The sequence below is a fragment of the Argopecten irradians genome, chromosome 5 (assembly GCF_041381155.1).
Source record: "Argopecten irradians isolate NY chromosome 5, Ai_NY, whole genome shotgun sequence".
NCBI lineage: Eukaryota > Metazoa > Mollusca > Bivalvia > Pectinida > Pectinidae > Argopecten > Argopecten irradians.
This window is the reverse complement of record NC_091138.1, coordinates 8,840,644-8,866,466: the sequence shown is the minus strand read 5'-3', so window position 1 is coordinate 8,866,466 and position 25,823 is coordinate 8,840,644. Positions and strand designations below refer to the sequence as shown.

General features: G+C 35.7%; 2 protein-coding genes across 2 annotated transcripts; both read left to right on the top strand.

Moving 5' to 3' along the window:
- Positions 1 to 5,306: 5,306 nt before the first annotated feature.
- Positions 5,307 to 13,694, top strand: LOC138322800 (uncharacterized). The gene is made up of 7 exons (XM_069266907.1): positions 5,307 to 5,470; positions 5,763 to 6,044; positions 6,364 to 6,609; positions 6,852 to 7,003; positions 7,399 to 7,578; positions 7,873 to 8,472; positions 13,090 to 13,694. The coding sequence occupies exons 1-7, from the start codon at positions 5,378 to 5,380 to the stop codon at positions 13,376 to 13,378; spliced, it is 1,842 nt and encodes a 613-aa protein (XP_069123008.1). The 5' UTR covers positions 5,307 to 5,377; the 3' UTR covers positions 13,379 to 13,694.
- Positions 13,695 to 15,100: 1,406 nt separating this feature from the next.
- LOC138322799 (eukaryotic translation initiation factor 4E-like) lies at positions 15,101 to 25,353 on the top strand. Its single transcript, XM_069266906.1, has 7 exons — positions 15,101 to 15,242; positions 16,703 to 16,890; positions 17,316 to 17,379; positions 17,557 to 17,670; positions 18,327 to 18,466; positions 20,848 to 20,902; positions 21,443 to 25,353. Exons 1-7 carry the CDS (start codon positions 15,213 to 15,215, stop codon positions 21,500 to 21,502), a joined length of 651 nt encoding a protein of 216 aa, XP_069123007.1. The 5' UTR covers positions 15,101 to 15,212; the 3' UTR covers positions 21,503 to 25,353.
- The last annotated feature ends 470 nt before the right edge of the window (positions 25,354 to 25,823 follow it).

Genomic DNA, 25,823 nt, shown 5'->3' with positions numbered 1-25,823 from the left:
CACAGAGTAAATAAGAGAAGGCTACCCTTTCCTTGGGTACTGTACACATATACAGAGTAACTAGGAGAAGGCTACCCTTTCCTTGGGTACTGTACACATATACAGAGTAAGTAGGAGAAGGCTACCCTTTCCTTGGGTACTGTACACATATACAGAGTAACTAGGAGAAGGCTACCCTTTCCTTGGGTACTGTACACATATACAGAGTAAGTAGGAGAGAGCTACCCTTTCCTTGGGTACTGTACACATATTCAGAGTAACTAGGAGAAGACTACCCTTTCCTTGAGTACTGTACACATATACAGAGTAAGTAGGAGAAGGCTACCCTTTCCTTGGGTACTGTACACATATACAGAGTAAGTAGGAGAAGGCTGCCCTTTCCTTGGGTACTGTACACATATACAGAATAAGAAGGAGAAGGCTGCCCTTTCCTTGGGTACTGTACACATATACAGAGTAACTAGGAGACGGCTGACCTTTCCTTGGGTACTGTTCACATATTCAGAGTAACAAGGAGAAGCTCACCCTTTCCTTGGGTACTGTACACATATACAGAGTAAGTAGGAGAAGACTACCCTTTCCTTGGGTACTGTACACATATACAGAGTAACTAGGAGAAGGCTATCCTTTCCTTGGATACTGTACACATATACAGAGTAAGTAGGAGAAGGCTGCCCTTTCCTTGGGTACTGTACACATATACAGAGTAACTAGGACAAGGCTGCCCTTTCCTTGAGTACTGTACACATACACAGAGTAACTAGGAGAAGGCTAACTTCCTTGTGTACTGTACACATATACCGAGTAACTAGGAGAAGGCTACCCTTTCCTTGGGTACTGTACACATATACAGAGTAAGTAGGAGAAGGCTACCCTTTCCTTGGGTACTGTACACATATACCGAGTAACTAGGAGAAGGCTACCCTTTCCTTGGGTACTGTACACATATACAGAGTAAGTAGGATAAGACTACCATTACCTTGGGTACTGTACACATTTTCAGAGTAACTAGGAGAAGGCTATCCTTTCCTTGTGTACTGTACACATATACCGAGTAACTAGGAGAAGGCTACCCTTTCCTTGGGTACTGTACACATATACAGAGTAACTAGGAGAAGGCTACCCTTTCCTTGGGTACTGTACACATATACCGAGTAACTAGGAGAAGGCTACCCTTTCCTTGGGTACTGTACACATATACAGAGTAAGTAGGAGAAGACTACCATTACCTTGGGTACTGTACACATTTTCAGAGTAACTAGGAGAAGGCTACCCTTTCCTTGGGTACTGTACACATATACAGAGTAACTAGGAGAAGGCTACCCTTTCCTTGGGTACTGTACACATATACAGAGTAAGTAGGAGAAGGCTACCCTTTCCTTGGGTACTGTACACATATACAGAGTAGGTAGGAGAAGGCTATCCTTTCCTTGGGTACTGTACACATATTCAGAGTAACTAGGAGAAGGCTACCCTTTCCTTGGGTACTGTACACATATACAGAGTAACTAGGAGAAGGCTACCCTTTCCTTGGGTACTGTACACATATACAGAGTAAGTAGGAGAAGGCTACCCTTTCCTTGGATACTGTACACATATACAGAGTAACTAGGAGAAGGCTACCCTTTCCTTGGATACTGTACACATATACAGAGTAACTAGGAGAAGGCTATCCTTTCCTTGGGTACTGTACACATATACAGAGTAACTAGGACAAGGCTGCCCTTTCCTTGGGTACTGTACACATATACAGAGTAAGTAGGAGAAGGCTACCCTTTCCTTGGATACTGTACACATATACAGAGTAAGTAGGAGAAGGCTATCCTTTCCTTGGGTACTGTACACATATACAGAGTAAGTAGGAGAAGGCTACCCTTTCCTTGGGTACTGTACACATGTTGACAGATGTAATACTGTAAACCAACTTTCTTTATCCGCTGCTAAATTTTGTGATTTCTGTTTCGAAACATTTTCCAGATATCAAGTTTCTATAATTTAGAATTGGGATCATCATTGAAATTAATTGTGCAAGAATTATGGAAGATATCAATTTGTGGAGATGAATTTTCGCAAATTTCCCTTATTCAGGAATTTGTGAAAATAAATCGCACGTTAAAGAAAATTGGTTTACAGTAGTTGAAAGCACTCTGACTTTCCTGAGTCAAGCTGCCCTCACTCAAAGAAGCCACACTTAACAAGGTCTTTTCAACAAATAATTATAAAATAATTATGTTCCCAAATATGGTAATCCGTCAAGATTAGAGGTGACTTACATACATGCACTATGAGAAAATAGCGACAACGAGGATGAAGTTGCGTAAAGGAAACTTCTGTATTGACATAAATGTGACATAAACGTGCATGCATGATAAAATGGATTGCTATGAGTAGATAAATTATTCATTTGTTGAAAAGACCAAGTTAAGTGACGCTCCTCGGTGGTAATGTTTTGTAAATATTATAAATCTTATGTTTAATTATGATTATTTTAAAGAAACTTTTAATTTTTTAATTTTTTTTTTTGGCACAGGAGCTTGACGTTCTGTCTATAATATATAATATAATTACCCCTATACACTATATAAAAAATGACTAGAAGTTTACAATATAATATAATTATATGTAGAGCAATGGAGGGTATTATCGTCCGGTTAAGCATCTTCGGGTCATAACAAAGTCATGTCACACAGTTGATTTAAAAATGTGATATAGTTGTCTATACAATTATCCGTGCTTTTATAGGTACGCTCGTTATGAGTCGTTTTCAACGTTAATCATGATAACAAGGGAGAATTCATTATTTGCACTTCTGGTTGAATGGAGGCAGTTATCATCACATGGAGGCAGTTATTGTCAGTCTATGTTATTTCACCTATTAAAAGTACATTTTCTCACCTTGTGCCATGTTTGTAAACTGATTCATGTTAATATTGCTTACACAATTTGAAGACAATATTTATGTTTACTAGTTCTGGTTTATTGATGACAATTTACACATATTAGTGAAACCACGATTCACCTGACGTATTTTGTTGACAGAGACTTCCTCAGGTACATATAATTAATACATCATATATATATGACTCCTTCCTTGCATTTATAAATATTGGCTGTGAAATGCTAGCTATAATAGTTTATGTAGTTAGATCTACATTCACATTTATTAAAAACAAATAGTTCCTTTAATTTCACATGAAACGTTGTTAAATGATATAAGTTGATAATTATGTCAGATTATGTAAAATCTTGTGCACTGTTAACGAAACATAGACCATACAATTCAGTGCATTCTGATCATGACTTGAGCAGTATTTTTCTTTACAAGACAACAGCATTCTGATTAAATCTATATACATATATTATAATTCCAGTTATTTTCTATATAACAATACAGCCAAATATACATCTGCATGATGTTGTTACATAGGGAACTTCATGTAGACATAGATGCTATGATATAAACATGACCCACATGCACTTAGTCCATGACATGAAAGTGAAAGCAAGGTTCCAAATATAGGAACATTTACTTTATGTCCAACAATTTAAGACTACAAGTATTATTCTCTTCGATTTCTTTCAATTCAAGTTTTATTTGAGAATTGTATATTGAGATCCCTTTTTTTATTTTTTTTCTCAACATTTTCTACTTAATTTAGAAAACTGACGATAACTGCCTCCAGTGTACAATTTGAGTTAGTTATCGCCAGGTCCATTAACGGTATTGAAGTACCCCGGATGTACACAGAACGCTAGTCAATTTAGCAGACACTCTAGAACTTGTCATAGATCATATATATTCTTGCATTTGTTTTACGATTTTGATCTCTTAAGGAATAGTGTTTTTGACTGACCTTATTCAATCACACGAAATACAGCACGGAAAACGTATATAAAGGTTTGAACATCAAATACAAACAGATAAAGCTTTTCCTGAATGATGGTAGGGTCAGAAAGTTTCTGAAGTAACAACATTTTGCTTTGATGAAAACTATAGCAACCGGACTGTACCGTTTATCAAAATAATTTTAAATTAAAGATGCTCCATCGCCGACAGACCAAAAATGATATTCATCATTTGAACAATAATTGGTGTTTAATCGTGTATATAATAGTCTAATTAACACAAAAAATAATATAAAATAATTTATTTTGCCTTTGGTGCATGTGCATTCAGTAGTTCATTTCATATAGGATATAGTGGTACGGATTTTTTTCGGGATGCAATTAATTATTTTTCATATTTTTAACTTGAAGTAAAATTAGAAGCTCAAACTTTTCAATGGTGGTAATGGTGTAAAGTAAGTAACTTTTGTAACTGAAGAAAAATACTAAATCGTCTGCTCGAGTTTTTAATAGTGAAAAAATACCATTTGTCAGCGGTGGAGCATCTTTAAGGAAAAACTGGCGATAACTACCCCCTGACGATAATACCATCCATTGCTCTAATGTTTATTCCTGTCAATATGAATGTATTACATGTTTGTTCTTGTTTTCGTCGTATTGATGTGAGGGCCATATGCAAGATTAGTACGGTACTAAATATGTAACCCTCGTGAAATAAAGTTATTATTATTATAAAAACACCAAGGAGTATTTTAGACATAACGTCAAGCCCCGTCCTTTGAATTGTGAAGCTAACAGTTAGTGAGCTAAAGGTCAGTAAAACTAGATTTAATCGTTTGTAGAACCTGGTGGGTCTCAGAGAAGTTACCTTGGAGGGCAGAAGCTAGATCAGAACCTCGCCATTTACCACAAATAACTATATGACCAACGGGCACTTTGAAGTTTTGTTTAACACACGATTGAGTTGCTGTCATCTTGATTTGGATTTCGCGCCTCTATGACAGAAGAACGATAAAAGGAACGATAACTGTTGACGCCGCGCTCGTTACACTCTTATGTACTTATTCTGCTGTACACAGAATGTTAGATATATTTAATAATCTTTTTTCAAAACAACATGACAACCAAAAATATCTTTTAAGTCGATGTTTCCAGTGCAAGACATTTTGTTTTCTAAGTAGGTTCTACTAAAGCTTGTTAACACACTATCACGACATAAACGATGCAAGAACATATTCGGCTATAAAGCGTTTACAAAAACAAGAATAAAAGCAACTTATAACCAAGTACTTTTAAGTAACGATATAGATCTATTGTAAATAATGTTTTACGAGTTAAGTTTAGGCCTACTATGCGTTGCACATTGCATGTGACAGTGTGGTCACTGTCTTGTGAACGTTTTGTAATAAATGGGTAGGCTAAAAAAGCGTTTTAATGATTCTGATTGTAGTTTAGAAGCGCATAGATACAAATTACGCCATGACAACATGTCAACAAGACTGGAGAAAACACAAAAAGTTTTAACAGGCGAATGGATTTGAAGTGGATAAAAGAGTGTAGCAAATCATTGATGAAAGAGTTCCCTGCTCCTTTACCAATTTCTGTTACATCTAAGGTGAACAAGGTGAGATAAATAGGCCTACATGTATTCCACACATCCAGGTCAACTGTACTTAGTGTTGTTAGGGCTAATAACGATACTCGCGTTACAGTAGTATGAAGGATAGTCATTCATATGGCCTAGTGAAAATGCAGTAACTTACTGTACAGTACAACAGCAAATGTAAAATTACAAATGATTTCCAGACCTCTCTCACACCACTTCGTATTTACGTAGTAAATTGTATTATTTACCTAAAATATCGGATACAGAACTGTTATTAACATAAACAGTTTAAATTCTTCGTTGCTTTCAGCCTCCGGAGTACCATCTCTTAGATGATATTTTGTCATCTTATTTTCGGAGTGACGATGAAGAAATTGAGCGGTTTTACGTAGGATGTGAAGACGGGTTCTTTCGCGTGTCTCTACCCAAAAATGAGACCGACGTCGTCAAGTGGATGTGTATTGCTAAGGCCGAGGACGAATTTCATAAAGAAGTATTGCGCCGTGTCCTTAAACAGGAGAGCCTAGTAGCCCTTGGACTCGGCAGGTGTGAGGATCTTTCTGAATCTACAAAGAGGAAAATTTATGAAAGTGTAAGGGCTTTTCTGTCAATGTATTTTTTGTCAATTTTGTCATTCAAACTATAGATATATCCGATTTCTTGTCGTTTGGCCTTAGATCTATATTTTAACAAATTTCAATGACGATTTCCCTCATAAAACTAAAAGAAAAACAGGTACAATCAATGTATTAAATTTTTAACCTGTTAGGTGCGTTGATAATGATAAGCCTTCTACTTTCGTTATCCCTATAACTTAACCAGTCAGAAAATTTCCTCCAGATCTTTATACCGGTATTTAACTTACCACGTTTGTTACTTTATACAGTGAACAAAACGTCTTATTCTTTTAGTTCAGACCAAAAACATTAACCAACGGTATTCAAGTTCAATCGAACATGTCAGATTCTGACTCCCAGACCGATTGGACTGGCCTTAGATCCCACAACATTGCTTGTCAGGCAAAACCAGAGACTGCGGACTGTGGAGTTCAGGCCAAACCACCGACAGTAGAGTCAGGCACTTGTACATCACCCTGGAGAGATTCCAAAGCGCCTACTTCACTCCACTGTCAAAACAACCCTAAAATCACTATTCAGGTGAATATCCGTGATGATTAACGTTAATGTTCTCCATTTTTCTCGTTTCTATTAGCGCTCGATTTTTCAGGGTAATAGAGGCTAAAAAGAAAGACAGAAATCCAACTGTTTCCTAAAAAAAGACATGTTACAGTTATTGTGCTATTGTGATAAAGCTGAGATGAAGTGTTATCGAACTATGACAAGCAAGAACAGAAATGTACTATTCTAAATTGGTAATGTCTTTAACTTTTTTTTACCAGGCAATAATATCACAATCAAGATTGACCGGACATATTGACGAACCGTTCTCTGTTAAAGTCAATGGTATTACCAGGACTATGGACAAGGATACTTCTAAACGATTCATGGAAGTTGTGAAATATTTAATCGACAGAATTCCACACCTTAAAAGGTACATCAGACTGGTGGAGTAAAGCCAGAGGAAGTAACTGTGACAGACAGGGTACACGTCTAAGCATTAATATACATTAGCTGAAATATCCTGCCCTATCTGGTCTCTGTATATAATCTGAAAATCCAAGCACTGGCTTCTGATTAGTCTGAAAGTATTCCATATACAGCAGTAAGTTTGTACAATATGTTGTTACTTGTTTCACTCGGCCTATATAGTTTTGTTAATTTGCATGAAGCTTAGACGAGTTTTGCATGTTATCTTTCCTCAGGGATGATTACGATACTTTCCCCATAGTTTGTTATTATGTTATGTTTAGTATAATTTCCCAATAAGATCAGGGATTACTTATTCTACATAAAATGTTTACCTTAATGTTTTTTTTTACATCTTAGTGCTATAGCAAACCAGAACATAACGCTGGAGTTTAAAGATATGTTCCCCGCCGCCATGTTCGATTCCCCACCAAACTGTGCTGGCGGAGATCTCCGGAATGTGGATCCAAATGATGACAAAGTTCCTGAAAAAAATCACGAACTGTTACAGAATATGTCGGCCGGCGAAGGTGTTGTCAGGTAAAACAATTCTTCTACCAGCCAAAATCTTGCTGTCATGAATGTGATTAAATGCAAATTTGGTTGATCTTAAAACAAACCGAGCGTACAAACCACTGGAGAAACAGACTACTTCAATGTCAATAAACTATTTTCTGGGGCCATAGGTCCTTTAGTTCGTTTATTGGTGAAAGAATTGAAATAACTTCGTTTCCGGGTTCGTTACATTCGTATACGGTTTGTGATAGAAAAGAAACCATTTCGACTCTGGGTTGATTATGCCAGACTCGTTACGTGTACTTTATATGTTTGCAGATACCACGCAGAGTTGCCATTTTATAAGCACAACGAGAGATATCTGTCGGCTACTTCTCCCTTTAGTAAATATGGATACCACACTTTTGGAGAACTACCCGAGACTTTGAGCTACATCAGAATCCCTGTTGTTTCCAACAAAGATGTTACACTCCAAAAAAACGGGAACGGTTGCGTGGTTCTTGGCAATGGAAGTTTTGGATGTGTCTACTTGGCGAAGCACGAAATGTTACCATTCGATGTCTGCGTGAAAGAATTCGAAATGGATTCCTCGACAATTTACGATGTCTACCATGAAGCAAAACTCTTGATATATCTGCAGACGACCAAGTTCGTCCCTTTTTGTCTCGGCCTCATGGAATCCCCTTTTTTACCCAGTGATCTTTCACTCGTCCAGGAATGTTTCGCTAACGGATGCACTCTGCGGATGCTGCTGAAAGACAAACCCCTAGTAGTCGTCAAGAGAAAGTGGATCGCGATCTGCTACCAGTTATTCTGGGGGCTCAACATTTTTCACGAAAAACAAGTGCTACTGAACGACATAAAAAGTGACAATATTCTTGTGGATTATAATTCAAGTGACATCATGGGCAATATACGGTGAGTTATTATTGATTTTAAAAGGCGTGGACAAAAGACATCGGCCAATGTCCATTACTGACCTTTCCGCACGGCCTACACAGCAAAAAGTGCAACACATGTTTTACATACGTTTGAAAAAAAACATACGTTAAACGTATGTTTAAAACATGCATTAGTTTTATCATTGTTACTGAAGACTTGCAGTGGGGTCTTGCAATAGCCTCTATGTTTTGGTTCCATGTTTTCTATACATGTATATGTCTTCTACCAACTTATAGTGAACCTCATACTAGCCTCATGATAGAAGAAACATGTAGGTCTACAATTATATGCATATCTACTGATTGTGAACAGATGCAAAACCGCAAATATAAATCACAACTTTAGTAAAACTCGCTCCTGTCCAATTACTTGCTTCGGTCCATTGCTCTCAATACATAACGAACTCGTCGCCATCACACTTCTCTCGGTTGCAATTTCGAATCTCCGTGTCAGTGTCTCGTCTCTAGCTCTTTCGGCACCGACCTTTCCTCTTTTCTTGCGGGTTCCAGGTCAGAGCTTGATGTCGATTTTCTGCAGCTAAACAGTGCTATCCAGTTCCATTCTTTATTTGTGATCTTCTCTTCGGGTGTTGTAAAAACGCCTCAAACCGATGTTAAAGAATTCTGGATCTCCTGTTGGAGCTCCAAGTCTTGCTTCCATAGTAGAACCGAATTAACGTTAGTGTTAAAATCTTAGTTTTCGTGCAATTCGCCTTACCAATTATGGATTGTAACATGACTGGCTACGACCACAGGCACACGCATTTGTCTTTTGATAAAGATTTCATTATAGAATTCTTGGTAGTATTCTGTCAAGGCTGGTAACTCGCCTAACCTATGGCACCGTGCTTCACTTGAAGTGATTAAAAAGCACATTTATTCCAACTAATATGTTAGAAATTATGCACGACCGTATTTCAGAAATGATTATCTTACATTTAAACTATCATTCAATGCCAACTGGAGAAATCAGAAAAAAAAATCGTCAAATTCTGCCGATTTTCCGAACAATTAGCTATCCTGGTCCAAAATCTCATTAGGCAAAAAATATGTCTGTTTAGTGTTACATTGGCAAAAAAATAGGGTCGGTCGGGAGGAATTTTTTTCTATTTTTCTTTTTTTTTAGTGTGTCTTTCACTCTAAAATGATGGCCGGAACCGGAGTCTGAGATCGAAATCCCGATTTTTTTTTCGTAGTATTGGTAACATTTTATAAAAAAAATTAGGGTCGGGGGTAAAAAATAAGGCCGGTCGGGAAACCCCTAAACAGACATTTTTTGTCTTAGCATGTTTGAAAGGTCATATGGTAACAAAATGCATCAATACCAAGAATCCGCTAAAGTATGGTACATGTAGGTCCGTGTAGACAAATTCTAATATTTACTACTGATAATCATGTGATAAAGTTGTTAATGAGTAGTTATGGTACTGTGAAATGTTATTATACTGGTCCGTATTAGTCAAGCAGACCATACATTATACACCGAAATTTCCAAGCAACGTTCGAAGATGATACTTGCACTGTTTCAAGTACCTATGTTAAACCCAGTCCAAATGCAAAATAATGTGGATCTTGCGGTGCATATGACGTACGCTTCAAATTTTGTTATTATTGTTACAAGACACGATCTACGGCGGTTACATGTATGTCCGAAAAATATCCGTCAATTCTATGAACAGACAGGACGATCAGAATAAATTAGAAAGTATATATTTTATATAGATCTGTTAGAGGCCTACTACCTTTCCAGATCAAAATTTTTCAATGTTTCTTAAAAAACAAGTAACATTAGAAAATAAATATCGGTGGCCTAAAATGAGGTAACAACACCAAGCATGATGACTGTAGAGATTCGTTTCGCTGTTTTGCCGTCTGGCGCAGTGATAGTCAACTATCGGTCGGTATTTAGGGCAACGACTGGAAACATAAGACGACCCGCGTTTTGAAAACTAACATTTTATTTATTGTAAGTAAATTGTTTAGATGATGATGATGATGATGATGATAGGTGTCGTATTAACGGTGACTTAATAACTTTTGCGACTCTACAAACTTATCGATCTCGTTTAACATTCACATTTTAAAAATCAAAAGCCGTCTCTGAAATGTAGTGGACCTTATATATATATATATATATATGTTATGAGGACAGGGGCATGGTTTCATAAATGCACAAAACTTTATCGATAAAATGCAAAATAAAAATGTAGTTGTGTAACGTTGCTTGTTTGTTTGTTTGTGTTTTTTTTCTTGCATTACAGTCTCAAGTTTTATTTTTGAAAAAATAACTGAAAAGGCGATTTTCAAAGCAACCCATTTCTTGAAATAAACTGCCAAAACGCACATAACATGGATGTCAGCTCTGATTAATGTACATTACTATGCCAAGGTATATTTCAACACAGCCTACAAATACTTGTTTTAATGTTGAGAGTGTAAAACTATCGCCACCCATCTTGAGGACAACAAACCCGACATACACCGCATGATACATTCGCAACGTAAAACATTGACAGTCAGTGGCGTAGCTACCATTGACGCAAAAACGCAACTGCGTGCACATCAATCAAATCATATATATTTTTCCAAAATCAGAACAACACGTAGAAACTGAGACTAACATTATTAAATTTGTTATCGGGATCGCTTTTTATTTTTAGATTTACTTTTTTTTTCCGGAAAATTATATTTCCGTCAGTTTCCACGCTCTATTACATATCCACCCCAGCATGCCCATAGATGTCGACGTCATTGACATTTTCGATTGGCAAACAACCAGGAGGATGTAGTTACAATGAACTTTGATATGTGACTAGTCTTCGTCGCTATCACAATAAAATAAGTGTGCAAATCAAGACTACATTTGTACATTCAATTTTCATTTGGTCCTATGCGTTTTCATGTGTACAAATGATCCAATGGAGTATCACCACTTACATGTACTTTGACTGTCTATTAAAACTCTGTTTTCTTACAAAACTATCAAAATTGCTCTACCATTTAATCGCAGTGTAGTAGGAAAATCACCGAAGACATGGCAAATATAGAATGTAAACATATGTTTGAATACAGATATGGCGACATTTACAATTAGAATTTCTAAATATAGGTAATTTTTAATTTGCAATATAAATTAATCCGTTTTCAGTGGGTTTTTTTATTACCGCGATAAAAATGCTTTAAAATCGTAAAAACACTTCTTAAAACTCATCTCGGCCATTCTAAATCGTATATTTTTCCTGTGAGGACCCCCCCCCCCCCCCCCCCAAAAAAAAAAAAAAAAAAAAAAAAAAAAAACACACACACACACAAAAATTCTCAAGCCTTTAGCGATATTTACAATTAGAATTTCTGAATATAGGTAATTTTCAATCTGCAATATAAATTAATCAGTTTTAGTATAATTTTTCTTCGCAACTTTACCATTTTAAGAACGCTTTAAAATCATAAAAATACATCGTAAAACTCATCTCAGCCATTCTAAATCGTATTTTTTCCTCGGGGGGGGGGGGGGGGGGGGGAACAACCCGGACCCCCCAAACAACGGTTTGCGCTCGGATTTTGCGTGCACATTAATTTCCTGCTAGCGACGCCACTGACAGTATGCAGTGAAATATGGGACTACATGTGTATATATAAAATAGTTTATTAATAACCACTTTCATTGAAAAACAACACATCAATATAGTCTATATGTAACGTACGTAGTTTTACATTGGGATCCATTTCTCAGTTGTCGATTTCTAACATATGCCGAGATGATCCCTACGCCCACACATCATGTTACAGCCATATGACTACAGGCGTTTGGCTCTGTGACACAATATTACATATGTATAGAGAAAACTGTCTATAGAGCCAAACACCATTATGTTGGACCAGGATAGTCCGCTAAACCTGCCTATATTATTAGGCTTTTTTAATTTTTTTGGCCTAATATATAGTCTATATATTAGTTTTTAAAAAAAAAGTAAAAAAAAGCCTACTAATATAGGCAGGTTTAGCGGACTAGGACCAGGATAGCTTGTAGTTTGGAAAATCGTCAGAATTTCATGTTTTCTCGGATTTCTCCAGTTGTGTATAAGTGTTGGCAATGAATGATAGGTGAAATGATTTTCAATATAAACATTTCCGAAATACGGTTTTGTATAATTTGTAAGATGTTAGTTGGAATAAATGTGCAAGAGCTGCAAGCTTTTTACTCGCTTAAAGTGTGAGTGGAGTGCCATAGGCCACGTGGTCGATTTGACAACCCTATACTATATTATTTTAGTCTACAACATTCCCTTCGGTCCCTTCCTGTCTGTCAACCATGCCCTCGAAACAGAAGCGCAGACGCGAGTCAAATTTAAGTTTTTGCCACTTTTATGAAATGTTTTGACTTGAGTCAGTTTTTTAACTAAAATTTGTTGCGAGAAAATGTGGCCATGTGGAAGAGAGAAGAAGACAGCAGACATCCTAGACAGAAATATGATCCCAAAACATATAATACGAACAAAATAATAAGCCATTTTTCGTAAAGCGAAACTATGCTAGTCTTGATTTCCCCTTGACGATATCAAACATGAAACTAACTTGGATGGTTTATTTACAGGTTTATTGACCTTGGTCTAGCCTCCTACAGACGGGGATACAGATTCTGTAACGACAGGGCCTTTCTGGAACAGTTTGCGAACTACGCCCCCGAAGTACGCCGCGGATGCCACTCGACTCCTGCCTCGGATCTCTACGCCGTTGGATATCTCGTGCGGAGAATTTCCGAGACTTTCCTTATCCCGGAGGTCCATCCCATCGCGCTGGAATGTACTGTAGAAGATCCAGGCAAACGGCCGCCGTGTTACTCTGTGCTGGATAAACTTGAGGATATGGTAGAGACGATGTAAAACTGACTTTATCGACCGTACACGGTATGACAGACAAAATCATGGACCTTCGTAAACTAGACATTTTTACACAGACACACGGTTTTCTGAATCAGCTCAATCAGTTCAAATGAAAAAAATATGATTATTCGAATTTTCTAAAATATACATTTACAATATCATGTGATACTATTATACTAGATAAAGATTTATCTATAATGTTTATCAAAGTGATTAAGTGATATATCAATGAATTTTTACTTTTGTAAAAGTTTATTTTTATTTTATTCTTCATTTCTAATCATTTTTATGGTATCCATACGATGTCATTATCATAATGATAACATCATGTTTTTGTATTATAACTACTTGATGAAATTAAAACGAGTTTAGTTCCTTTATCAGATAATGTATCAATGTTTACTTGTTTTCAATAAACATTTTTTTTCCAAATACCTACATGTGTAATGCTGGTCTATCCGATGCTTGTATTACATAGCTACCCTTGCAATACAACTTGTGAAAATGAAATTCTATTCAGTTCCCAGTATATAAAGAATGTAAAAAACGGGCTTTGTGCTAATAGCGAAATGATTTTCTCCAACTTCTTTCTCAAAATGGCGGGCGATCATAATTGTAATATTACATTTTGTACGTCGAGGTATGAGAAAAATACTTTGGGGATCGAATTGTTGTAAAACTCTCGGCAAGCGTCGGGTTTTGTGTCCCTTGGGTATAGAATATCCCTATCCTTCATATCCACATAGGAAACAGTCTTATAATCCAACACCAGTCAGACAAATATGTAGATATGTAATGAAAGTATGGACATGTATAAATGTGTTGACTTGAATAGATTTTCACAAAAACATCAGAGCACCTAACACACACATTTATGGGTTGAGAAAATACAATGGAATAAAAATATATATATATAAGATATAGAGACAGTTCCAACTAAAAATAAAACATTTAAATAACACAGTCACAATGGTAACCATAGTTCTATACAATACATATTTGAATTAGAGAGGAGAGAGGGGGAGGGGATGTAGAGAAAGAATTTTTTTGTTTGTTAAATAACATATGATCAGCTTTGGTGGGTGAGGGTGTTATACCCAGTATGTGGAAAGTAAAACTGGCGAGTTGTGATAATATTAAAAGTTCCCTTCTTTCGTTTTACCCCAGGACAGTTTTACAATGTAGCTTATGTAAAATGTGTAAATATATATAACAATTACATGCATTCAGTTTGGTACTTCGGATAAGAATCATTCCTGCGACAGCGCTAGCAGTGGTGTCATACCAGAATGTTTGTGGTCATACGATGTGTAAAAGTAGAGAAGAAAATGTAGCGTTACAGATTAGATATTAAATGTTAAAAAAAATAACTGGAAGTAATAATCATAATAGATAACCTATTAGATTTTTTTTTTCAAATATATGATTTTTGATTGGTAAAAATATGTTTTCTTAATATTGTTCTTCGTTACAATGAGAACTGATACGGATAATATATACAATATAACATAAATATAGTAACTCGTGTCAGAGAAAGCGCAACACCACTCCAAGGATTTTTAAGCGAGATTCCGTGGAAGTAGAGGAAATATTTTTAGAGTTATCTCCCTTGGCCCAGTAAAATTTAAAAATATAATAAAACTATATAATAATGTTGTAATCAACACGATACTAGACCCCATATATAAAGACAGCTTACGTGTTATATTCAACAGTTATTGGAAAATCAATTTTGATCTAGATTTCGCAAACAAAAAGAGAGGCAGGTGCTTCACAGCCTCGTTTTCGATGCCGGTACCCATGTGACTGGAACCCATATTGGATTTCGGACAACATGGCTTCAACGCAAGTGGAGTTACCTGAGGTAAAATATTGACGTGTTTTATAACTGTGTATTTCTTCAAAGTAATATGAATGATATTTGTTTGCGTGACAGGCACCGGAATTTACAACAGTGAAATGATAGTCTACAATATGGTCTTATTGAGGCGGAAACGTGCCATGTGGAGTCCGAGAAAGTCAATGTTGTGTCGAATATTTCCCCGTATAATACAACGTGGATTGACTTAAATAAAAGGAAAGGTTGACAGACAGCTAATTAGGTGAACTGATACCAGTATTTATATGCAATAAATATATGTATTAAATGCTATTGAAAATTTGCCAATCATACAAAAAACAATGGGCCAACGTGAATACACATGAATCAACTCCTAAATATCCAGCATTGTTTAGCGATGACGTACAGAACAATTCCTTAATCATCCGTTCTAACCCCTCCACTTCCATACTTCACATTCCCGCTTGCATCCCACCCTAGGCCTTCAAACATCCTATGCTACCCCATCCGCTTCTGTTTGTCACCGGTCATCATGTATTGATCGGACAGCCAAATGACAGATGTGGCATTAGGCCTATAGTACAGAAAGGATTCATCTTGTAATTTGACGTGTAAACAGTACAATATTTTGATCGAATTTTAATGTGTTGACGTCTTGACCAGATAGTTTGACCATATATTATAATTGACAAATCTTAATTTTCAATTTTGGATATTCTTGTTCTGTCCACTTTGATGTCAATATTACTGAACTAAAATATATTTAAAGTGTAGGCCTACAATATCATGTCAAAAGCTTACATATGTATGTCACCGTATACTCATCGAGACCAACATATTTGGCTGATATAGCCAGGGTTCAGGAAAAGGCTTATACCTTTTCCACTCTTGCTTACTGAGAGAAGAAATGAAAACTTCTAAAAAAAAACTCAACAATTTATACTTGGTCAAAGAAAAGGCATTCGAACCTATGGCCCAGTTGATCAAAGGATGATTAGCTTTTGCAAAATATTTCAAATATATCTTCACCAGAATCAACAAACAGATAAAGTATGAAGTTCTAAAGGTTCTTATAAAATTTTGTAAAATTTGTATCACCAGAAATTATTTAATCTTGATATGAAAATTGTCGTTATTAGCTTAATCGCCTTTCGAACAACTGGGTCCTGGTTAGGCCTAAAAATAAACATGCTAGATTGGTCTGGGATATATTCTTACCAAGGATCGATATAGCCAAATTGAAATACCTCAAATTATAAGCAATGATGAAGGCAGAGCCTAGTGACCTGTTGCCATGATGCCTACCTCACTATGTATGATGTTCAAAATAACCCAACAACCTTAGTTTGTCTCTTAAAAATTTCCTGACCTTATATTCCATCTGTCCATCATTATGTTCCCAGCACGTGCCCTTTAACACCAAATAATTGATAGAACCATATAAAAGCACTTGAAGAATTAGAACCTCTGATGTTTTTTGATAGGATTCCCATCCGGGAGAAGAGGAAGGAGCAGTAGAGGAAAATGCCAGTACACTTTCACCAGACGCCCTTATTAAACACCCCCTACAAAACAAGTGGGCTTTATGGTTCTTCAAGAATGACCGCACAAAAGAGTGGACAGCAAATCTGAAACTTGTCACATCCTTTGACACAGTGGAAGATTTTTGGGCGTAAGTCAAGATTTTATCTGACAGGAGATATTTTAAATGTGTGTTAGCTTCTGATGTCACAAACATTCATAGTTATCCAAAGTAGAAGACTACTGTTGGAGCTACACATCAGTTAGCAACACACGAAGCATTGTTAAATTACCGTTGTCCATGATTTTATTAAAAGTCCAATAGATTGGAAACTGGTAAATGAATGAAATAAAAAAAAAAAAAAACAACTTACAAACAAAAGGACGCCTGTATATAGAAACACAGACATGCAAGTATTGTACACATGTTTTGGTTTGCCTCAAACATACGTATTTCCAGTTTCTCTTATATGATTCTAGAGTTCAAGACTAACGGTTAGCTCTGCTTCTTACAGAGAGTATCTGCAAACTCGAATACCAATGAATTAGAGTATAAAATAAGATTTCTTTTTACAGGTTATACAACCATGTGCAGAAAGCTAGTAAGCTACCATCAGGATGTGATTATTCTTTGTTCAAGGTGAGTCAATTTCATCCGTTTCAATTATAAATACTTTAGTCTTTTTGTCTTAAATATAGGTACCCAGGTACCCGTTTGAAATGTTTCAAGAAGATAATCTTGTTTTAACCAATATTGCATAACCAAAGTATTACTTGTTTAGGTTTTATGTAAAAAAAAATTCTGTTTCGCCTCTAGGATGGTATTCAGCCCATGTGGGAAGATGGTCAAAACAAGGATGGAGGAAGATGGTTAATCAATCTCAACAAACAACAGAGACATTCAGATCTGGACAACTTCTGGTTAGAAACGGTAAGTTAGGTTCAAAATTAACAACATAGACATTCAGATCTGGACAACTTCTGGTTAGAAACAGTAAGCTAGCTTCAAAATTATGAAGAGAGACATTCAGAACTGGGCAACTTCTGGTTTGAAACGGTTAGTTTGAGTTTTAAAAAAAAATGAAAATAGGAAAGAAAGAAAAAACAAAAAAGATACAGCCTTTTAGATTTGGACAATTTCTTATTAGAATCAGTGGGTTATGTAAAAATAGATATCAGCAAAAAAAACATTTAAATACCTACAATATTGGATTAGAAGATATGTGAGTTTGCTTCTAAATCAACAATAGTGTATTTGAAATCTTGACAATTTCTGGAACCTAAAAATTGTGAGTTCACTTCAGTTATATAAAAAAAATGAAATGCAAGGGGCATAGAGATCCTCTGGTTATAGATTGTTCGTTGAGTACATCAGATACATACAATACTAGTCTGCCATGTAATTAAACAGTCCACTTCGATTCTACAACATACTATGTCAATTAATCTTAACAATTCTTCTCAACAATGTAAGATAAACTCATAGAGTTGCTATACATTTTAGGATTTAATCATAATTTAGGTTTTCCTGTATAACAGGACATGCAAATCAATGTAAATTTGATTTGATGTTGTTTTGGTTTCCAGTTACTGTGTCTAATAGGAGAGTCTTTTGAGGAATATAGTGATGATGTAAATGGAGCAGTAGTAAATGTACGAAACAAGGGAGACAAACTCAGTTTGTGGACGAGAGACGCTACAAGGCCAGACGCAATCATGAAAATAGGGTATGTAATAGTGTTTGATTACTGTAGTGGGATTGGACTGTTCCGACCAGTTGCTATGAAATGTCAAACAGTCTGTTTCTAGTTTTCCATCAAAGAATCCAAAATTTAGCATATCCCTTGATGTTTACTCATTGGGGTCATAAAGTTTGATATTTATGTCCCCCGAACGAAGTTGGGGTGACATATTGTTTTTGCTCCGTTTCTTTTTATTATTTTTATTCTTATTTCTTCCGCCGCGCGGGTTTCCGCAGCTTTTCTCAGAAACTACTGGGCCGATTTTCATGAAACTTCACATACAAACTCATTAGGGTGTGGGATTGTACTTAAAGGGTTTTTTCCCCAATGGGAAGTCCAAGATGGCCGCCAGAGCCCATTTCCAGTTTTGAGATTTTGGAGTTGAATTTCAATGAAAATTAGTATATAGTGGTTATTTGGGACACTGAATCACATGGCAGCATTTTCGAAAAGCTCAGTTGCCATGGTAAAGAAATAAAGGCCTCTGATTGATCAGAAGTTTAGATATTGTCAGAATCAACTTAAAATTGGTACACGGGGATTTTGAGGTATGCTTATCGACATGGCAACAGGTTTGAAAAGCTGTGTTGTCATGGTTACCTAATGGAGGCCTCTGATTTGTTGAAATTTAGATTTTGTTAGATTAAGCTGAACACAATGGTTATGAGGTATGATGATTGCAAGGTTGCTGCTTGTCATTTGATGCAAGTTTTCATTGCCATAAAATCTTATTTGTTCTTATATCACACAACCTGATCCATTACAATCATTACTTGTTCTTTATGAGTCAGTCCATGAGTACTAGCGAAACATCTGCATTGTTACCATTCAGTCTGCTTATACTTTATAACCATGTGTACCAGTGAAACATCTGCATTGTTACCATTCAGTCTGCTTATACTTTATAACCATGTGTACCAGTGAAACATCTGCATTGTTACCGTTCAGTCTGCTTATACTTTATAACCATGTGTACCAGCGAAACATCTGCATTGTTACCATTCAGTCTGCTTATACTTTATACCAGGTCCATGAAATTTATATACCAGTGTACCAGTGAAACATCTGCATACCATTCAGTCTGCTTATACTTTATAACCAGTGTACCAGTGAAACATCTGCATTGTTACCATTCAGTCTGCTTATACTTTATAACCATGTGTACCAGTGAAACATCTGCATTGTTACCATTCAGTCTGTTTATACTTTATAACCATGTGTACCAGTGAAACATCTGCATTGTTACCATTCAGTCTGTTTATACTTTATAACCTTCCAGTGACATCTGCATTTACCATTCAGTCTGTTTATACTTTATAACCATGTGTACCAGTGAAACATCTGCATTGTTACCATTCAGTCTGCTTATACTTTATAACCATGTGTACCAGTGAAACATCTGCATTGTTACCATTCAGTCTGCTTATACTTTATAACCATGTGTACCAGTGAAACATCTGCATTGTTACCATTCAGTCTGCTTATACTTTATAACCATGTGTACCAGTGAAACATCTGCATTTTATAACCATGTGTACCAGTGAAACATCTGCATTGTTACCATTCAGTCTGCTTATACTTTATAACCATGTGTACCAGTGAAACATCTGCATTGTTACCATTCAGTCTGCTTATACTTTATAACCATGTGTACCAGTGAAACATCTGCATTGTTACCATTCAGTCTGTTTATACTTATAACCAGTGTACCAGTCTGCATTGTTACCTACTGATTTAACTAATAACCATTGTTACCAGTGATACTCTGCAATTGTTACCATTCAGTCTGCTTATACTTTATAACCATGTGTACCAGTGAAACATCTGCATTGTTACCATTCAGTCTGTTTATACTTTATAACCATGTGTACCAGTGAAACATCTGCATTGTTACCATTCAGTCTGCTTATACTTTATAACCATGTTACCAGTGAAACATCTGCATTGTTACCAGTGAACTTTATAACCATCTGCATCTGTTTACCATTCAGTCTGTTTATACTTTATAACCATGTGTACCAGTGAAACATCTGCATTGTTACCATTCAGTCTGCTTATACTTTATAACCATGTGTACCAGTGAAACATCTGCATTGTTACCGTTCAGTCTGCTTATACTTTATAACCATGTGTACCAGTGAAACATCTGCATTTTTACCATTCAGTCTGCTTATACTTTGTTGTCAGTAGACCACAATGATACAAGGTTTTAAAAGATTTTATACAGAAGCCTTTAATATGACAGTAGTAACAAGTCTTGTAGTACTGAGAAAAGTAAGCTATTTGTAGTTTTCTTTTTGTTTTTTGGGTTTTTTTTATATACAAATTAAGCATATTTAACAACAAGTGTTTATTTACCATTTCAGGAAAAAATTAAAGGACAGTCTAAAAATCCCCATCAAAATTGCAATAGGTTTCCAGGTAAGTATTTATCAGTAAAAGAATAAGAATAAAAGAACATAATTTATCTGTGTTAGGTTTCAAATTTGAATTCATTTTATACTATGTTTGTTCTTGAATTCCTAAAATAATTCTTAAGCTCAAAACTTTGAGATTGTAGTTTTATATTCAAATGCAGTATGACATGCTCATAGAAGTTGAATTCAGGATGTAATATATCTATACCCTGACTTTACTTATCACAGAGTAATCTGCACGCTCTTGTAGGTAGGTATCAACTATCAGTTGTGATGATGTCATTTCGTGAGTGAAATATTGCTTACAAAAACATGATGTTACAATCGAGACCTACCTGCAAGAGCAAATATCTACATGTATTACACAAAAACAGACTATGTTATCAATGGGAAACATTAAACAATATTGTGGACCCTGTTTAGACAAATGTTAACGTTGGACAAGTTGGTGATGGGAATGCTGACCGTGTTGACTTGTGTAATGTGATAATGTTGTTTTCCTTTTTCATTGTTGTTATATTTGGAACACTTACATTTATTTCAGGCACATACAGACACCATGACAAAAACAGGATCTACGGCCCGGGATCGGTTTAGAGTATAACAATAGGATCTTAGACAAAGAGTGATTGGCCTGTTTGTGTGTGTGCCTGTGCTGAGTGAGAGAGTGATTACATTGGATGGAGCGCGAAACCTGGATCAGAAATGTGCGTAAAATACAGAACCAGTCTTCTGATTAAAACAGGCTGAACACACACAGACTCTGGTGGAAAGAATTCTGTCCACAACAGGATTGTTTCTGTCTTGTCAGCTACATATCCACATGTCTGTTTAGTTGTAGTTATGTAGTGTGTCAAACATTTCTGTCCGAGCATGTTGGCCTCGGGACAAGATTTCTTTATGAGAATTTTGAAAGATTCTCCTCAAGAAATCTGAAATCATGCTTCAAAAGTCTGAAGATTTTTTTGTCTCAGAATTTATATTTGGACAAATTTGATTGTAGAAGTTGTTTGTTGATATATCTGTCTAGAATGTATTTGCCAACAGTCAAAGCTTGTACCGGTACGTAGATGATTTTGGTACAATTTACATGAACATGTCAAAGTCATGTCAGAGTATTGATTACTGGTGTATAATACTTATTGATTGTAGAAATCAAGATTAGAAATGTTATAACAGCGTATAATTCTTCAGTTCTAACAGCTAAAGCATGATTCATAGTATCTTAAAAGTGCTTGGATATTTCTATTATTTGTAGTTGATGAAAATTTCATTGCAATGGATTGTTAGTTGGAAATTTGTGATTTTGACAAAATTATAAAAGTAAAAACAAGTTCTCTATGAGATTATGATACAAGAAATGTCAAATTTTCATCTTTCCTGTGTCAGAAGTGATGAAGATTGAGCATGTTATCGTGTAATTTTGGTAAAAACTGTTTGCTGTTTTTTCCTCCCAGTCCACTTCAAGTGTGAACAGAAATCAGATATCCTTCCCAAATCTGCTGACACTAGACTGGGATGAAGCCATTGCCATATATGTAGAAAAAAGAAAAAGTTTGATCGCTTGACCCGTGTTTGACACAGACTTTGAATTATTCCAAACAAAATTAGTTTTACTTGAAAGTTTCACTTGTAAGAAACTTCTCTATGTAAATATACATTACCATTGTCATTAACAGATGCATTCTTCATCTCCTCACATGTGAATCACTGTTACTTTGTGATGTAATCAGAGATGTGAACATTTATTTATTCTCTCCCCTGTTGTTGTAATACAGTAACACATTTCGGTATGGCAGAGACAAGAATCAGAAGATGAAGTTATCAATGATTGTTTGCTTTTCAAGGATTGTTTTAAGGGAGATCATTCTTCCTTTTGTGTTGATGATTAGATATATAAATGTACTAGAATTCTTTCAATTATACTCTGAAAACTGAAGTTTGACAGTTCTTGGAAAATTTATGGTAGATTATGCTTAAACACTAGTGCTAGTATTTAGGTGCATATAGATATGGTTTTCATCTACATTGAACTATTTCGCAAGTATAATTTGATCTTAATTTTTATTTGAGAGTACTGGGTACATATGATAAAGAAAAAAGCGGATTCATTTTCTTCTACGAAATGTGAACAAAAATTGATTGAAGTTACTAGTCAAAATTCTATTGTTGGAGTATTTCACTTGACATATCATATGTAGCAATCATTGTAGAGATAATACTTCCATTTAAGACAAAGGGTTTCATCAACAACTGCTGTTGTCTAGGAATAACTATTACTGTAGTTGATTGTCTAGTGAAAAGTCAAACCAATGGAAAAGAGAATTCATAATCAGATCTGAAGTAGTTTTAGTTTGATGTGGAGAAGCTTCATAAAAAAGAAAATAAAAAAAATTCCAGTATATTTTTACTTGAAAAAGTGTTTTTGATAGCACTGAATCCAGATACGACACTCCAACCTTTTTAACAATAATGAAATAAATCAAATAATGTAGACAATGTAGCAATATTTCAGATAGAGAGTGACATGGCTCAACATTAGTACAGTGCTGCAGTTTCTTTGTACAGTAAAAATGATGTCTGTCAGTTGATCCTACATACCCTATTTGAAATAAGCACTCTGGCTGGAGTGGATTAGAATGTGCTTTATATGCACAAGTTTTATTTACGGTGACCACTTTTGTTCTTTTTTTTATTAGCAGATTACACTGTACATAGAATGTGATTAGTTGATGAAGCATATAAGACTTGTATACAAGAAACAATGTTGATTGTCCTGTCCTGGCAGGATGGCTTAGTAGTATTATATACTGTAGACTTGTACAAATGTACTTAGTGTCAAGTGCTTCATGTTCTGGTTTTGTTGTTGCCATATTGTGATTTATCATGCTGGATATATTATACCTGTTGTTTCTGATAACATTTCATTAAGGTGTAAAATTCTTTAAAAACTTGTATTGACTTAACCTGGTAATCATAATTCAGTTATAAATACTTTAAATACGAAACATTCAATTTGAAAGATTTTGTTGATGGTTTCTCCAAGACTGAGATAAAAGTAGATATAAGTGGTATTTTGTTTTGATAATCCTGGATTTATTATTAGTACAATGATGGTTAGACTCTATGAGACTGTTTGACTTCTGGAGTTATTATTATGTTTGTTAACACATCTTCGGTGACCCACGGTTGATTGCACTACACTACGCTACACTTGTCACCCCTGGGACAGCTCGATCTCAGATGGCACTTGACAAAAGCGGTGCTCTGAGATTGAGCTGTCCCACAGGTGATAAGTGTAGCGTAGTGTAGTACAATCAACCATGGGTCACCGACGACGATATTAACATTTGAAAATTAAATTTTCACATTAAATTTTCACATCAATTTCTAATCAAATGTAGTAATATTGTTGACTAAAGTATGTTTGTATGCAGAAATATCATATTACTCTTTGTGTTCTTCTATGATTTGCATTCAGTGCATTTTTCTTTCATATAAGTCTTTTGAAAAAGTTAAGGTATTTTGCATTTAATATTTTCAGGAAATCATCATATTTAGAGATATTTGCAGACAGATGCATGTATCATATTTGATATAATGCTTGTGACTTCTATTCCTGTGTAGTTATGTAACAGATTTCTGTTGACTTTGTATGGAATGTCCATTAACTATATCACCCCTAAAGACATAAATGAACTCTTCTAAGTCAGAAACTGAAACAGTTCATTAAAAGATTTCAGGGGTGAATAAGTTTAACATAACTACCCCATAGATTCCTAATGCTAAATATGATTTGAACAGAGAATTTCTTTGATTTTACGGCATTATTTGTTGTGTTTTGGATGATATATTATTTAAGCATCATTTTCTTGTTGAAATGTAGCTCTTTTACCTACTGTAGACCTTGTTTATAAAACAAGGCCAAGATGCAGATTGTGTATGCTATATATATCGCTGAGGTCCTGCAGGAACATGTCCAATGGGTTTGTTTTAAGAACAAACACATGATATGTTCTTATGGATGTGTGAAGATTATAATCAAAGTTGTTGTGCAAGGTCAGAGGTCATTGCTGGAGTCTTGCCTTGTGCTGCTCTTACAACCTAAGGGAGGTAATAAAGAAAACATGTTAGACTTATCTCCCCTAGATTGATGAGTATGATATTGATGAAGTTAGTTGACATTACGGCTACTTCGTCACCCGTTTAAGTGACCATCTTAATTATATCATTATAACACTGCCTGTGTATGGGTGAATGTTGCCATGGCGAGAGAGTAAGGTATATGCTGTCCGTTGCCAGTGTTGATGCTGACCTTGCAGTGGCTGTTATGAATGCTTTGGTGCAAGTTGTGAGAGGGAGACAGCGAGATATAACGTATGTCTGCCTACCCTGCCAGACGTAATCACAGTACCTGATTTCTTAAATAAACCTGATTCTTAAAGCTTAACCAAATCTCTGTTATATGTAAAGCTATGTTATCAGCACCATGTTCACATTCCAGTCCCCTTTCACGTGGTCTGTGATCCGTCCCGGTCCTTAGACTATTTTTTATTGCATTCTGCATACATTTTAGGGCTTATCGAAAAATAAATGCACGAAAACCAACTATCCTAATTTTTTAACCCACCATCTGATGATGATTGGCTATTCAAATTGCTTTTCGTCTGTGGTCCGTCATCGTTAAATTTTCTTGTCGCTATTTCTCAGAATCTTTCTCAAATTTCACATGTAGGTTCCCAAAGGGCCCTAGTTGTGCATATTGCATTTTTGGATCGATCAGTGAATAAAATGGCCAACAGGCAACTATCTTGGATTTTGATAGTTAAAGTTTGTTACCATTATTTCTCAGAAGGTATCGAATGGATCTGTCTCGAATTACTTACATAGGTTCTCCTTGGGCCCTAGTTGTGCACAATCATAGA